This window comes from Microcaecilia unicolor, chromosome 8 (assembly GCF_901765095.1).
Source record: "Microcaecilia unicolor chromosome 8, aMicUni1.1, whole genome shotgun sequence".
NCBI classification, from domain to species: Eukaryota; Metazoa; Chordata; class Amphibia; order Gymnophiona; family Siphonopidae; genus Microcaecilia; species Microcaecilia unicolor.
Window position 1 is genome coordinate 77,422,024 of NC_044038.1, and position 17,050 is coordinate 77,439,073.

General features: G+C 45.3%; 1 protein-coding gene across 1 annotated transcript; it reads right to left on the reverse strand.

Moving 5' to 3' along the window:
* Positions 1-5,028: 5,028 nt before the first annotated feature.
* On the reverse strand, positions 5,029-15,545 carry LOC115476174. Its single transcript, XM_030212398.1, has 4 exons — positions 15,456-15,545; positions 12,851-13,037; positions 6,832-6,969; positions 5,029-6,214 (listed from the first exon to the last, which is right to left on the reverse strand). The coding sequence occupies exons 2-4, from the start codon at positions 13,021-13,023 to the stop codon at positions 5,584-5,586; spliced, it is 942 nt and encodes a 313-aa protein (XP_030068258.1). The 5' UTR covers positions 13,024-13,037; positions 15,456-15,545; the 3' UTR covers positions 5,029-5,583.
* Between the last annotated feature and the right edge of the window lie 1,505 nt (positions 15,546-17,050).

The window sequence follows — 17,050 nt, forward strand, 5'->3', positions numbered from 1 at the left end:
AAAAAATGACTGCAGACTACAGTGAGTTTGTTTGTTGTATTGGAAATTATGAAAATGAATGACATTGTGACCTGTACCACGAATGATGCAAACTAAAGTTCAAATTTCTTTTCTGGTTAGTAGATGTGTGTGCCACATTCCAGGCATCCAGGTCAGATGCTGAGCAAGGTTTCAGTTTAATGAACAATATTAAGACAACAAATTGTAACAAAGTGGAGGTTTATCATCTAGAAATACTAATACATATCATATCTAGATGATGGATTTGAAGTTGACCTTGGCTCTATTTATTCCATCTGGAAAAGTAATGAGATCAGATGACAAAAACTAAGAGGAACTCATGGAATCCATCATGTTAAGAAACAGCAAGAGCATGCAGTAGGCACTGCAAAATTACTACAAGAATGCTATGCCACAATCAAAGGCAAATCCAGAAGAGATAAGGGGAAACACCCATTGAAATATATTTGTTAAATCTCCGGGACTTCGCCAATCACAGTAAATCGTCATTCAATATTTTTACTTGTTCAACATCACCTGGAACAGTGGTGAATCTTGCCAAGAGTGACCAGCCTGCCAAAATGACTCCAAGGGTGCAGCGACAACAACTCATTTGGGAAGTCACAAAACCTCCCAGACAAACATTCAAAGAACTGCAGACGCCTCCAGCCTCAACTTTAAGATCAGAATGCATGATGCCGCCCCAAGACTGGGCCAAAATGGGATTCACCAGAGTAGCAGCATTTTCCAGTGCCTTGCTATCAAAGAGTAACTTCAACGCTTGTATCACATTTCCAAAAACACACCCGGATGATCGCCAAGCCTTTAGTTTTGGGAGAATAGTCTATGGCCAGATGAGCCAAAAGTGGAGCTCTTTGTGTTCGGACAGCACAGGTCCCATCATATCTGGTATAAAGCAAATCCAGCATGCCACAGTAAGAATATTACCAATAGTCAAACATGGTGGTGGTAATGCATTTCACTGATAGAGAGCACTAGTGGAATTTCTTTAATCACTAGAAAGCCAGTTCCCTTTATTCTTTAGTTATGAGACATATGGGTGTAATGGCCTCAGCCCTGATCATCAGCTTACTTATCCTTAACTGTACTCGTACTTAGAAACAGTGCCTTGATAAAACTGCTCTAACAGCTGGCTCTACTACTACTACTTCTTATCATTTCTATAGCGCTACTAGATGTACACAGCACTGTACACTTGAACATGAAGAGGCAGTCCCTGCTCAACAGAGCTTACAGTCTAATCCAAGTACTGTTGTATTTGACCCATGAGGCAGGCAGGGGTTCCTGTCGAAACATGGCCCCATGTCAGATCTTTTTTGGTACCTTAATAAAGAAGGCTTTTGATGACACTTCCCGTGTGGAAGTCAATGTGTTATCCTCTACGGCTCTGGTTTATTTGGAGTCTCAGAGGTTACATTCCTGTTCTCCTCTGGACTTAGGGAATCACACCACTGTTTGACTGTTGGTATGATATTCTTACTGTGGAATAATGAAGTATTTGCTTTACACCAGCTATAATGGGACCTGTGCTGGATGTTCATGCTTTGCTTCCTCAGGACCTGGAAAAACTTGCATTATTAAGGGAACCATGAATTTCTGCACTGTACCAGGAAATTGTAAAGAAGAATGTCCAGTCATGTGTCTGTGAGCTGAAGCGTGATTGAGTTATAGAGCAAGACAGTGATCCAAAACACCAAAGCAAGTCTACATCTGAATGGCTGAGTAGAAACAAGATTAGTTTTGGATTGGCATTTGGCCTAGTCAAGAATCCCAACTTGATCCCAAGAGATGTTATAGGTGTTTGTACATGAACTGCTCATTTCAGGTCCTGCCAAAACTGTCTGATTTAAAATAACTCTTCAAAGAAGAGCGGGTTAAGATTTCTCACTCAACAGCAACGTGAAAGATATTTATAGGCAGTGTTTGATTGCAATTATTGCTGCTAAAAGCTAGTGTAACTGGAGCAATAACTTTTCATGTGACATAGGTGATCTAGGTGTTTGGATAGCTTTGTTCCTTAAAGAAATGCATTAGGTTCCTTTTGTCCAATATTACATTTTGTGTAAAAATTAAAAAAAAAAAACCCAATCAGTGCAGTGTGACATATTGCAATAGGGGAAATCAGAAATGAGGTGGGTTAAATTCACATCACTGTATTCCTATTTAAGTTATTTTATTATTTTGATATGTATATTTTATATTTTGTTTTTAGTTCAATAGAAATAAATTGAAGTTCTCAATTTTGTTTATTGAATTTGGAATAATTTTTCAAAAATCACTTTCTGTACAGGTCTCACCCCCTCCCCGCCCAATACCCAGCCCAAACCAACTGCTACTCAGATCATGACTTGCACATCTGCATCCCTGTCTTAGAAGGAATATTGCCCTGTCCTATCCCTACACTACCTCCATGGCCACCATCTCTTGTAGCCCTATCCCTCCCACACAACCCACCCTGGGGCCAGCATCTCCTAGTCTCTTCCCTGCCCACCCCCTTCATGGTCTGCTGGCATCGCACCCTCCCTCCCTGGGTCCTGTGTCTCTCCCCTTCACCAATCCCTCCCCCCAACTGGTCTCCCCCTTCACCCCCTCCTGTCCTCCACCTCTGGGTGTAGCATCTCTCCCTTCCCTCAGTCTGGTTTCTCCATCTCTCTTCCCCCCCCCCCCCCCACACACACACCTTCTCTGGGCAGATCCTTCATCTTCCCCCCCCCCCCTTCTCCAATTATCTAGCATCTCTCCCTCCCTCTGATGAGTTTAGCATTCCTCAAGTCCCTCTCCTGTTCCAGACAGAATCTCTCCCACTGTCTCCCTGAATCGCCCCTGCAACAGATCCTATTTTCCAGCATCTCTCCCAGGTCCTACAGGTGCGTTTGCTGATGAGCGACACAGCTACAATAATTCAAGCAAGCAGTCTCTGCCTGCATTCATGACCTCCCCCTTTGCTGTGTCCTGCCTTCTATGATGCAAGTTCCTGTAGCCACATGGGCAGGATGCAGCCAAGGGAAGGCCCCAAATACAGGCAGAGGCTGCTTGCTCGAATCACTGCAGCGGTGTCAGCAAAGGCACCTGCAGGGCCTGGGAAGCGACTTCCTGTAGCCGCATGGGTGGGATGCAGCTAAGGGAAGGCCCTAAATGAAGGCAGAGGCTGCTTGCTTGAATCAACTCAGCAGCAAAGGCACGTGGAGGACCTGGGAGGTGCATGGAGAGAAGGGGAAATACAGGCAACAGCGAGATACAGATGACAAACTGCCTCAGCATCAGAGACAAAAAAAACAAAAAACACACACACCTGCTTTTCTAGTGCTGATTGAAGGTCTACCAGCAGATGGCCACTGAAATACCACCATTCAGGCCCAGCTGAAAAATTGGCTAGTTGACAACCTAATTACACTGCTTGCATGTATAAAAGGTACAGAATACCAGCACTTTCACAGGTAAGTTTCACTTTTGCACATTAAGTAGTAGCAAAGCACTAGTCTGTAAGGGTGTGTGTATAGTAAATAGCCCAGTGTGTAAATGCAAGGAGGTGTTCATATGGGCAGAGCCAGAGCTGGCAAACAGGGCCCCAAACCTGCCTCAAGCTAAGTGAGGCACAAGCTGAAAGCCAGCTTTTGGGCCCCCTCCCCCAGTTCTGCCCTGGGCTCCTAAATGTCTTACACCAGCCCTAGGCAGAGCTGCCATGTACGGGCTACTGTGTTACATATGTCTTTGTCACATGTAGGCACTGCAGTTAGGTTTGTGCAGCGCTGCGTATGCCTTGTAGCGCTATAGAAATGCTAACTAGTAGTAGTAGGTGTCTATAGCTGGTGTTATTGGAGGCACCTAGATTTTAGATTTACTGAGACCAGGACATACTAATATTTTAATGTAGAATCCAGGCAGCCAGATGCTGTTACAGAATAGGCTCTCATCAGCTGGTATCAGGGCACTTAAAGGAGGTGCCCACTTCTACCACCCCTGTTGCTTACAATTAAGCTCACATTCAAAAATGACATGAGTGAAACAAAACAGATTAAGGATTTAAAAACGCCTATTGAGAAAAAGATGCCCCCAGCTAGTTAAAGGATAATAATAATAAAAAAAAACTTTATTAAGTTGCATGCAGCCAACCACTCCTGTAGCATTTAACAGGGCATAGGCCCTAGGATGGCATACAGACCAATATAACTGCTTAGTCACCACACTCTGGAAGGATAAAGCCTCCAGATCAGCCTCAACCTGCTCCAGAGCACCTAAACCTTTTGTTCAAAACTCCCATGTCATAAGAACCTTACCGTCTCTAGAGACCAAAAGGTACCACTTCCTTCAATTTCAATCCATTGTGTATGAAGCCAAAGAACAAAGGAGGACCCCAGCACAAGGTAGAAAGGGGATAATCAAGCACATCTTCCAGTTGTATCTATTGCAGCATTGCAGAATCTTATATTTTACAGGGCAGTAGGAGAACAGACATAGGAATAGGTAGTTATGCCTGGCTGCTGCTCAATGAGAGGAAGAAAAGGCAGGACTTTTTTTTGAAGAAACTGGATAAAGACAGTTTTTGTTCATAGAATGGTTTTAATCTCACATATAAAACAAGGATCCTCGGTTACATTTCTTGCATTTGGCTTGAAATAAGAGGTACTGCTCTGCCAGGTAGGGTTACACATTCCTGAACATACCTATAGTATCAGCACGTTAGGACATATAGCAAACTTGTAATGACTAGCTCACCCACCACCTTATAAAAAAGACAGTTGACAGACTACTGGGTACAGCTGCAGAGCAAAAAGGGGTGACTGGCAGGTATTAATTCTACAATGAAGGTAAAGTATTATATTGCAGGGTTTAATGCTGCATGGGTATAGTTACTGTATGGCAAGGTAAGTCTGCAGCAGGAACAGTTCCTAGATAGAGGAGAGACCAACCTGTGCATTAAAACAAAATTCCTTGGGCTATGGAAAAGTCTTGGGGTGGGACATACTCCTCCCCCCCCCCCCCCCCCCAATCTTAAGAATTCCTCCCAAACGCCAATATGAGGCTTTTCGGTTGGACCCCCTTGGAAAACCATTAAAATCTATCCCATTAACGGAACTTTGAATCTGAATTTGTAAGACTTTAAAACCAAGGCCCAGTCTCCCCCCCCCCCCCCCTTCTGGAACTGTGGAGTTTTTTTACCAGGTTAGCTTAGCCCATTTGCACTTAGCTGCTGAACTTAAAATGCCTAGCACAGCAAGTGCAGTCCCATAGCCAGGCTTAAAAAGAAAGTTACCATGTTTTGCTTATAAACACATTGCTACTTCATTTCAATAGGTTTCCCCTCCCCTGCAGACATTCCTAGTACTCCTAAAAGTATTAATGTTCCTCCTCCTCCTGCACCTTTAGCAAGATTCGTCTTTAGGAACAGATGAGGCTTTGAAAAAGGGGCTTACTGGCATTTCTGAAGTTATATAATCACACACCTTGCCCTGAGGAGCCACTGATGCCTTGCTGGAAGCTCTTCAAGTTATTGCTCAAGGCAAAGACAGCTGTTGACCAAGACTTCAGGTAGCTCACCTCCAATCTCTGCCCACAGTAACCTCATATCTTGAAGCTCCCACTTCTGTAAAACTCAGTACTGCTGACACACCCTAGAGTGCCTTCAACACAGCTCCCACTGCTGGAAAAGCCCTCAACTTGAGATACATCCTGACAGATGGACATCCTCATGCTCGAATCAGGTAGGGCGTCTTCACCAGAAGGCTCAAATGCTGTTCTTGCATGTCTTGGCAGCTGAACAGTCAGTGACCGAGTTTCAGCATGTCTCACAAGACTTTCTTTGTGCATAGGCATATTGTCATAGTTCAGGGTCACTCCACGAGAGATCCCATCTTCAGAGGGTCCATTGCATATGTTCAGTTTGTCAGGAGTTTGGAGGTCCATAACTGTCTTGTCTATCTCCTTTAGTGTCTTGTTCTTAGGCCCACTGTATCTGTCCAGTATAGGGCACTGCAACACCATAGTCTGGGTTTCATCATCCGAGGACCACTCGCAGCCAAAAGAGCTGTCAGATACCCCACCAACCACCTCAGATGAATTCTCCAAGACCTCACCAGAAGAAAGTTCCGAGTGATAATCTGAGGTCACATCAGGTTGGATCATGCTGGAACTCTTGCCACTCTCAAGCACGGTGAACTCCGCTACTGTGAAGTATGCGCTCTGCTCCCCCAGCCTTAGTTTAAGAAAAAGAGACTTTATTAAAACAAAACTAATTTCTCAAATCAGTAGAAAAACAGGAAAAAAAAAAAAACTCTGAACATTTTCTGAAGCATGGGAAATATGCAAATCATGAAAAAGCTATTTGCTAGGACTCCTACACTCAAGTTCCCTCCAAATTTACACCAGCATCCTCCAAGCCAAAAAGCATTACTGGCATTTTACAATCTGTAAACTGCTCCCTTCGCTCCTATCCTCTCTGCAGGAGTCACCAGCGATGTTACACTGCAGGTGATTCACATTGGCAAGGACCTCATAAGCAAACTGAACTAAGCAAAGCAGCTTCTCCCATCTGCTTGACTGAAAGCAGTTCAATGACATTTTCTGGTCCGCCTTACTTCCCGAAGTCTTCACACCCCAAACTAATTTGTTAAGTTATCCCCTTAGTGCTGCCTCTTCTGCCAGGTGAAGGCATCCCTGAATCCTCCCCTGGGAAGGGGAAGTCATGGCAGATCCCTTTTGCAGTACCCACCAGCCCTCAGATGAAGAGCCAGAATGGGTTTCCACAAGCAGGATGCTTAGATGAAGTAATTCCCCTGTAAAAAAATATTCAGATTTTGGATGGCAACTCACCGGCAACAGACTTCCTTGGGGTCTATCCAAAGGGTGATTTCCACAGGCAGTGGAAGCTTGGTATACACTATGTCACTCTGAGCACAGGCCTTCAGCAACACATCATCCACTTGCTGCCAAGAATTCACCCGGATGCACCTGAGAGAAGGTAGAAAGTGTTAAGCACCAAGCAGGACCCAACATCATGATCACCCCGAGTTCCTCGAGCAGGTTAACACCTAAAATTCTACAATTTCAGTAACATGCCCCATAGCTATAGGTCTCCTCTAAGCATTCTGGAACTGTTTTTAAGAAAGTATTGCTCCTAAGGCCTTGCAATGGAACCTTTATTTCCCCCCACCATGGGAAGCTTCCAATTCAGTGGTGCAGCCACACAGTCCATTTCAGGTGTGCCTGAGCCCAAGTGGGTGGGCATGAAATTTCCCCCCCCCCCCCCCAAATATAAAAAAATATCTGAGCTGGTGGCAGATCCCTAACTTCCAGCAGCTGAACCCCCCCCCCCCTTCCCCCTATAGCCAAAGCTCTTCCAACTGACATTCTGTGGCAGTGTCCGGAGGCTGCTGTCACTACCAGCAAACCACATATGCTCAGTGTTTGTGCATACGCAACTACTGAGCATGTGGGGGGGGGGGATGGGGGGCGGTGTTGGTGTCAAGTTTGGGACATGCTGCTGGCTGCAGCTTGGAAGAGCTCTGGCTGCAGAAGGGGGGAGGAGGTGGTCTTCAGCCGACAGGGCTTGGGGATCCTCACCAGCCACAGCAAGAGCCACAATTTTGGGTGGGTCTGACCCCAAATTGGTGGGCTATGATACTTTCCAGCTCTCAAGTTCTAGCTGGGTGTATCTCCAACCCTACCCTGGTTTAGGTACATCTGGTATATCTGACCAGGTGGGTTTTCAGGCTCTTAAAATAAAGAGGCCTGACAGGCCTGTACACATTGGAGACAAAGCAGATAATGTTCTCTTTTTCAATTTGTCAGATGCACATGCGTTCTGGCACTCCTGAAAACCCAGCTGGATAGGTGCCAGTTTCAGGACAGAACTGGGTAACATTGACTTGGCCCATTATTAAGACCCATGAAGAATGTATTGTGGTCTTCAGGAAACCCAGCATAGATAATCATTCTAGATATCCTGACTGACTGTGGTGTCCCTAGGAGAGGTTAGGGAAGCCTTGGCCTACATCAGACATGCAATAGGAAGGCCTGATTGAATTCCAGACTCTATAATATGTATTATGGGAGGGAGCAGAGACTTCAGCCCTCGGGTTATGAACCTCTCCAACTAATTTGACAATTGGGCATTCATTTTCAAAGCAGATAGATGTCACAAATGCCCAAAAAAGTGTTCATCTGCCCAAAAGATTCAAATTGCACCTTTGGAATGGCAGAATTTGGACATCATATACTGCAAGTGCATCCAAATAGCAAAGGAGCGTGTTTTGGGCAGGACTAGAGAGCCTAAAATTAAGACATACAACCAGTGGCGTAGCTATGTGGGGCCACGGGGGCCTGGGCCCCTGCTTTTGCAGGTGGGTGTCCCCAACCCCCACCAGCTGGAGCCTTCATCCAGCGTTGGTCTCAGCGCTACTATGTTGCCTGACCTGCTCGCTCTTCCCCTCACGTCCAGCATGCTTCTTTTAGTGAAACTGAGCATACTCAATTTCACTAAAAAGGAGTGTGCAGGCCGTGAGGGGAAGAACGAGCAGGGAAGGCAATGCGGCAGCACCCAGATCGGTGCTAGATGAAGGCTTAAGCTGGGGGGGGGGGGGGGGTTGGGGACCCTCACCAGGCAAGGTATTAAATTGCAGCGGCAAGGTGGTAGCAAAGGGGGCGCAGTGAAGTGGGTAGAAGACCAAAATGTGCCCCCCCAACTCGGGCTCTGGCCCCCTCATGCCACAAGGCCTGGCTACGTCCCTGCATCCAACATGAAGACTGAATGGGAAGAAACGCTCAAGTAAAAAAAAAAAAAAAAAAGGAGGACATCTTCATTTAGACACGTTTCAGTCACATCCAGGGTACAAAAGTGTGCTTTGAGTAACTGACCATTGGAGGGATTAAGGCATGACCTCTCATGAATTTCCCAATGGTTACTGTCCCTCTCCCTCACCCCTGAAAAAGTGACACCAGAAAAGTAAACTAGGCTCCCTGACATCAGGTATTACAAGAGTTCTGAACATAGCAGGAAGCAGGTCTTAAGGGTAGCCTAGCTGTCAGTGCAGTGACCGTCAACCAGGTTCAAATCCTTTAAAATATGAGCCCTCCAGAAACAGACATACCTACTGAGGATTGAGGTGGGGCACGTTCAGGTACAGTAGGTATTTCTCTCCCCCCCCCCCCCCCCCCCCCAATCTCTGTTATGTTATTAACATAACAGAGCTGCAGTGGAATATGAACCTGGGTGCCCTGGATTAGAGTCCACTGCATAGACCACAAGGCTGCCCCTCTGCTCTGCAATGTTGTCTGTGTGGCCATTTTTCATACAAATGCTGCCAGACAGATGTCCTTGTCCCCATTTTATTGAAGTTCATAATTTGGACATTTCAGTTTGGAAAACTGCTGTTCATTTAGAACATTCATATTTTCAAACAGGAAATCAATGTTTTTCCTGTTTGAAAATGGCTGCGAGATGGACTTTTTTTTTTTTTTTTGGACATTATGAGTAAGACATCCCCAAGTATGACTTGTACATTCTTTTGAAAATGCCTGTCTTGGTCTCTCCAGTGATCTCTCTACACACGGCCCTATCAGGGCCGGCCCTAGGGTTTCTAGCACCCTCCTGCAGTCTATTAGTCGGCGCCCCTACCCATCCAGGGGCGGGATCACTATGGCTAAGCCCCCACAGTAGACACACCCCTTTTACCAGCCATGGCATCATTGAAAATATTACACCAGTATAGAAGAAAAATAACTTAGCACACAGACCAGGAATTAGGAGAACAGACAGTCTTGCCAACTCTGAAAAACAATGTGTTATCAAAATTTCAGAATCTAACAAACAGATCCCTATTCAGACACTTGGCCCTGCAGTCACACATATAGAACAGAGATAGCCCCTCTTCAAATTCTTCAAAAATTAACCTGAAATCCTAAGAAGTTAGACTCTGCATGCAGCACAATAGTCTTCCCATCCAGCACAGCTTAGGATCTAGCTAGGGCAGACTTAATCAGCATAAACCAACATATTCTACAGTCTGAGTTGGACAGACTAACAGGAGTTACTGAAGTGGGAATGAGAGATAGGAGATTGGTGATGGTTAGGAATTGAAAGCAGCCATCTAGCCCTCCTGTCCTGTGAGTTGCTGTGTTGGGGTGGGGGTGGAAAAGGGTGGGTCAGGTGTAGCACTAAACAGCAGTCTCTGACAAAACAAGGGTCCAGGCTGTGCTGTCTCTGAGCCCTCTCTAGGCTGGATTCCAGCTCCTGGTTTCACTCTCAATCCCAGTGTTTGGAGCAGTGAGGTCCTCTGACAAACACAACAGGAGGATATTTCTCTGCTTGGGAGGGGGGAGGGGACTGGACAGAGAGCTGACAGCTCCTGCTTTGGAGCCAGACAGATGAGCAGGAGAGATTAGATAAACATCAAGCAAACGTAAAAAAAATCAGAAACGTAAAAACCTTTACCGAATCTCAAATAACGAAGCATGCTCCAAAAACACAGCCCCAAAAAGTTTGGTGCGGTATTGGAAAGAACGATGCACTAATCCCCGTCGGTAATCGGCTCGTAAAGCATGCGCAAGCAAGGCAAGGCCAGGCCGTCCATACAGGACGCTGCTGATGAGCGCCTTGCCCCCTCCCGATCCTTTTTTAATTTAGTTTCCTTTTTTATTTTAGGCACAGGGAAGCAGGGAGCCATTTTTCTTTTAAAACATGCCAGCAATTTGGTTTTTCATCGTGCAGGGGGCAGTGGGGAGATGACAGCTCAGGCTTTAACGACAGGTCTGAGCTGACGTTAAATTTCTGGTGGTAAGTGAATCGTTGCTATCGTCGGTATGGTTAGTGCATTCCGAATTGTCTACATTTCAATGGTAGTTTCTCATTTGCATTCCAGTTTCGTTAGCTGCTACTACCGTCGAAAAATAGGCTTTAGTGCATGGAAAGGATAGGAAATTCTTCCTTAAGGGCTCATTTAACGATGAAAAACGTTTAGTGCATCTGGGCCCGGGTTTGACCGGCCCTGGGCCCTATGTCCCATGAGCTGCCCATGAAATAAACATCCTCTAGACACTTGCTGCATGGCCTCATTTGCCTAAGTCAACAGGGGCTAAATAGCAAGGCTACATGTTAAATAGCTACTGAACAGTAGGGTTGTCCCTGATTATTTTCTCTCTGCCTTGAATAATAGGGGAAGATGATTCATAGATCATGTGGATATGCGGATTTTGCTATCAATTACTGGTAAGTGTGAGCTTTAAATACCTTGGCTCTGTGAATAAAGCAGTGGCATAGCCACAGGTGGGTACAGGCCCACCCAACAGCAGCAAATCATGTGTGATCAGGTCAAGGGGAAGGCTCAGGGCCCAAGTATACATCTTTGCTAGCAAAGAAATGAAGGCTTAAAAAGGTATTTGTATAGGAGGAGGGGGCAAGGAAGTTGAGACACCAGATCATCAGGGGGAAGAGGGAAGGAGAGAGATGCCAGATGGGGGCGATTTCTCATGCACACCCACTTTGGGTTCAGGCCTACTTAAAATTGGGCGTCTGGCTAGACTCTTGGAACAATGACACTTTGAGGCCATTAGCACTGTTCTGAGCCCGATTTGTTTCCTGGAATGAAATCTCTGGGTCCATATTGTCTTCAGTCTATATTGTCTTCTACTGGTTTCCTTAGTCTGCATAGTCAAGTTAGTACCCACCAAGACACCTATCCCATCAGCAGAGACTACTCAGCCCCACCCAGAAAGAGTGCAACTTGGCTAGACCACTATAACATCTGCTCATCCTAGGTAAGAGCTCAGTAACTACAGTTGGAATTTGAATGATTACTTTGACGTGTACTAGAAATTAAGGACCCAACATTCAATGCATCTTTGCTCCTAAATTGGCTTCTTTGAAAATGTGCTAGGGTTGAGTGCCTAATTTGTACTATTTAGGAACATAAAAGTAGGTGACAACAGGGACAGAATTAGGGCTGGGGAAGTTAAGAGCTTTGCACGGATTTTCAGCTCTAGACTCAAGGCCTACATTTATAAATGTAGCCATGCAGTTGAAACTTATTTCCTACATGTGCAATTTTAACAGTTTACAAGAGTCATTTATAACTAGCTATGACTTACTGCTTCATCTTGCTTGTCATGCCCTTCCTCTTTGCATCCTATGTTCAAGCCTTCTGGTATCCAGTAGGCCTGTCCCTCTTCTTCTCCCAGGCCCCCAGTATAGGTGCCCCATATCTCCCAAGTAGACTGCCCTCCCTTCTTCCCTCCACCAACTGTAGACCTGCCACGACAATGATAAAAGGAATGAGATGACTGTCTTATGAGGGAAAGGCTAAAGCGGTTAGGTCTCTTCAGCTTGCAGAACAGACAGCTGAGGGGAGATAAGCTCTATAAAATACTAAGTAGAGTGGAACAGGTAGAGGTGAATCACTTGTTTACTTTTTTCAAAAATACTAAGACTAGAGGGCATTCATTGCCAGAGAATGTGGTAAAAGCAGTTAGCTTAGCAGGGTTTAAAAAATGTTTGGTATTTCATAAAAGACAAAAAAAAAAGGTCTGTAAACCATTATCAAGATGGACTTGGGAAAATCCCTGCTCATTTCCAGGATAAGCAGCATAAAAATCTGTATTACTGTTCTGGGATCTTGCCAAGTACTTGTGACCTGGATTGGCCACTGTTGGAAACAGGTTACTGAGCTTTATGGACCTTCAGTCTGTCCCAGTCTGGCAATGCTCATGTTCTTATGCTCTCCTCCTCCAAGCCCAAAACACTATCATTTCATCCCTCACAAGGCCCATTTCTCTTTTCTCCCAAACCCCTAGTAGGCCTACCTCCACTCCTCCCGCTACCTAGGGTCCCCATCGTCACCTGTATGCCTGCCCCCTGACTGGATCTTCAGGGTACCAGTGATCAGCATATTTCTCACACAGGATTTCAGTCAATCTCTCCCCAAATTCTTCAAGTTTTTGCGATTCCAGTTTCATATTCCTGTTGAAGAGCCTCAAGAGATAACTTACCCCCGCCTCCACCTCTTCCCTCATCTTTCCAGCTGTTTCTAACAGAAAAAAAAAAAAACAGATTCATGCATTCCACAAGAGCCAGAAGAACAAATCATATAAAGAGCTTCCAGTGAGGCAATATACAGCAATTAGGAGTAGTCTAATGGTTAGTGCAGTGGGCCATGAACCATGGGAAAGAAGTTCAATTTCTACTACAGCCCCTTGTGACCCTGGGCAAGTCACTTAATCCTCCATTGCCCCAGGTACAAAGACCTGTGAGAAGGGACAGAGAAAGTACCTGAATATAATATTCAAACTGCTTTGTTTTTACCATAGAAAGGTGGTGTATCAAAAAGGCATGACCCTGACCCTTAACTACTGAGCAGAGCAAGTTGAGAATACAGCGATGTTAAAGCTATTGCCCTTACTAGAATTTCCCCTTTCCCTGAACAATGGCAAAAAGCTAAGGCTACTGCCTCAAGCAAGATTGTCAGGCAGCCCCAATTTTCTGCTATTGCCAGAGTCTGCATGTCTGTCCCCAACTGGTTGGCAGCCATTAATAATCCTTTCATATAGCTCCTTAAATGGCAGTAACAAAAAGTCACCCTGCACACAGCTAATTCCATGTATGGCAGCAGGACTGGCATCAAACTTGCCCATTTCTTGCACTCACAACAGCGAGAACCAGACCATCTGACCCCAAGAGGTGCAGAGACATCCGTCACAGGCTGTCAGATAACACCAAGAGGTGCAGTGGATTGAGGGAGATGGGATATTGAAACTAGAAAGGTAGGGGGCAGGGGTATAGCCAGACCTCAAGGTGGGAGGGGGCCAGAGCCCAAAAGTGAAGGGGCACATTTGGGTCCAACTGCCCGTCACCCCCCTTCATCGCTGCCCTGCCATCCCCCACCACTGCTGTTGCTGCTCCACATACTTTGGCTGACAGAGGTCCCCAACCCCCACTAGCTGAAGCGCATTTTCCATCGCTGGTCGCCGGTGCCACCGCATTGCCTGCCCTGCTCTCTCTTCCCCTTATGTTATGTCCAACATGCTCGTTTTAATGAAATTGAGCATGCGCTCATGCTCAGTTTCACTAAGACGAGCCTACCGGATGTGAGAGGAAGAGAGAGCAGGGCAGGAAATGTGGCGGCGTTGGAGACCAGCGCTGAAAAAACACAGCAGCAGCTAGTGGGGTTTGGAGACCCCTACCAGCCAAACTAGGGGCACAGATCCAGTTTGGGGGCCCCAAGCCCCTGTGGCCCCCCCCATAGCTATGCCACTGGTAGGGGGAAACACAACAAAAAGAGAATCAAGGGAGTTTTGCCCCATATAACAGAGATAAGTTACCCAGTTCCAGGGTAGTGACTTTTGGTCAGGCCTGGTTTTTGAACTCATATGCTAAAGCAGTGTGGAATTTGTAGTACCCGATCACAACCATTGACATCAAGTCCCATAATACATCAGGGTGGGGTGGTGAAAAATCCAGGACTTTTCCACTGTCTCCAGTCTGGACATCTTTGTATCTCTGTATAAAACCAAGTGGTGAGTTTATATATCACATTCTGGTAGTATCTCTTAGGACAGTGGTTCCCAAACCTGGTCATGGAGGTACCCCAGCCAGGTTTTCAGGATATCCACAATGAATACACATGAGAGAGATTTGCATGCCAAGGAGGCAGTGCATGCAAATCTCTCTCATGTGTATTCATTGTGGCTATCCTGAAAGCCTGGCTAGCTGGGGTACCACCAGAACAAAGTTTGGGAACCACCGTCTTCAGAGCCCAAGAGAGCCAGTCCTATGTTTAATGGGACAGCATAGGTGTCAGCTTTAATAAGGGAGCTCACCATCCTCCCCCAGGTGGGACTTAGAAGAAGAAGAATTAGCAGTACCTGAACTGGGCTGGGGCTTTGTAGGAGGGGGTTTAAGAGCTGCAATACCTGATTCAGGCTAGGATTAACAGGATATTGCTCAAACTGTCAATAAAGACTTCTTACAAATTAAAAAAAAGGGGGCAGGCAGGCACCTCTTATCAATTTACAAGGTGCAGCTTCTTATGATTCTGGGCAAGTTATTTAACCCTCCATTGCCCCAGCTACAAAATAAGTACCTGTATAACATGATATACCACCTTTCTATGATTACACTCAAAGCAGTTACAAGTCCCAGCCCCCACCACCCTCTTTACTGATGATACTGGCAAGTGCCTTCAGACTCAGTTTCAGGGAATCTCTATTAGCACTCCTTACTGTAGCAATACTACAATCTACTTTATATTCCAGGCCTTGATGATATCTGATCAATCCAACACCTCCCCAGCAGTGGCACACAATTTTATCATCCTTATATTCTTCTTCAGCTTTTGCAGTACAAACAATTAGTACAAATCAAACAACAAGGTCCCTTTCCCAGAGAGCTGACAATGTGTAGTCACAAGCAATGAAGACATACAGAACAACATGGAACAGAAACTCACTTGTGAGTAGGGAACTCTTCCCAAGGCTGGTGGAGAAGAAGAGGAGACTGGGGCTGGGGAAGGGTTGGAGAAGTCCATCTTGTAATCACAATCTATTTAAAGACAATGCAGTGCAGCTGCAAGTAGAACTCAGGGCCCTGGATAAACAAGGGTCCAACGTTAAGATGCACTTGAAGCTCAGGGTAAATACCCTGTTTGTATCCCCCTCCTCTCCAGCCAGCTGTCCTGTAACTAGCTATTTCTCCAGCTTCAGGAGAATCTTCACTGATAATTAGTAGCATTGGAGCCGACTCTGTGGGTGCATGAGCATCCCCAATATTGAGAAAATTCATTGTATGTGCCAGGGAGGGGTCATTTCCATTGGGCTTAGCACCCCCAATACTTTTGAAAAATTGGCTCCTATGATTAGTAGTATGATAAGGGTAGAGGTGTCCTCTGCCTTACTTTCATATTTCTCTCAGTGGTATAGTCACTAGTGCTTATATTACAGCAGTTATTAGTACAGTTACAGGAAGTACCTGAGAGTTCTCACTAAAAATAGTAGTTTTTTTTGTTGTTTTGATTTTATGATTTTCTGCTCAGATTTTATAGATAATGTGGGCTAGAAGTTCTATTAATTAATTACTTAGAAAGAAAGGCAGTATTGTAGGATGTTATAAAGGGTGGGCAGAAAGAGTACTGAAGATTAGGGCTGCCCCAGGCATGGCAGAAGGAGATTGCACCTGTAAATGCACTATGGTGCCCTAAGGCGTAGTATGAGGGAAGTAGCTTGTGTGCACTGAAGATCGGCTGCAGTCTCTTATACACAAATTCACACTTAATCCCTACTGTGTGTTGAAGGATGCTGGTACAGATAGCCCTAACTGGTTTCATTTCTTCAGGACTTGCTATTTGTCCCCACCCACCTGCCAGGGTTTCAAGTTCCTGTTCTTAAGAAATTCAAAACTAAAGTCTGTGTGAGCAGGTGGATAAGATTAGGCCTGGATCAGCCCACCCACTTGCCAGGGTTTCTAGTTCCTGTTCTTAGGAAATTTTCAACTACAAGTCCTTGTGAGCAAGTGAATAAGACTAGGCCTGGATCAGCCTACACTAAAAAGGTGGAGCCTGCCTGGGGACTCTGGTGACCTCAGTAGGCAGTTCTTACTTGTCCCCACTCCCTTATCCCTAGACAAACTCTCTCTCTATATATACAAACAAAATTCACTATAACAAGCAAAGTGTTTTGCCAGAAAGTGGAGGATGAACAGGACAAGAAGGCAGCTGTAGAGGTTTGAAGTGACCCATTTCAAGGAGGGAAATATTGGCCCAGTCCCGGATTTTTGCCAATCTCATCCTTATACGTTATCATTTCACTGGTTTCAATGAAGGGACTATAAATCCTACACTGCTTTGGAATGTAAGTTTAAAAGGATCAACGACATTGTTCCATTAAAGGCTACTCAACAATCTTTCACAGTTCTTGACAACTGTTTTGATATTCCCTAGCTTAAATCTAAACAAGTTCCATTATGGTATAATCCCCAGTATAAAAATTGGTCATCAAACAATATCAAGGCCTTTATGGTAGTAAAATATATTGACTCGTATAAGAAAAG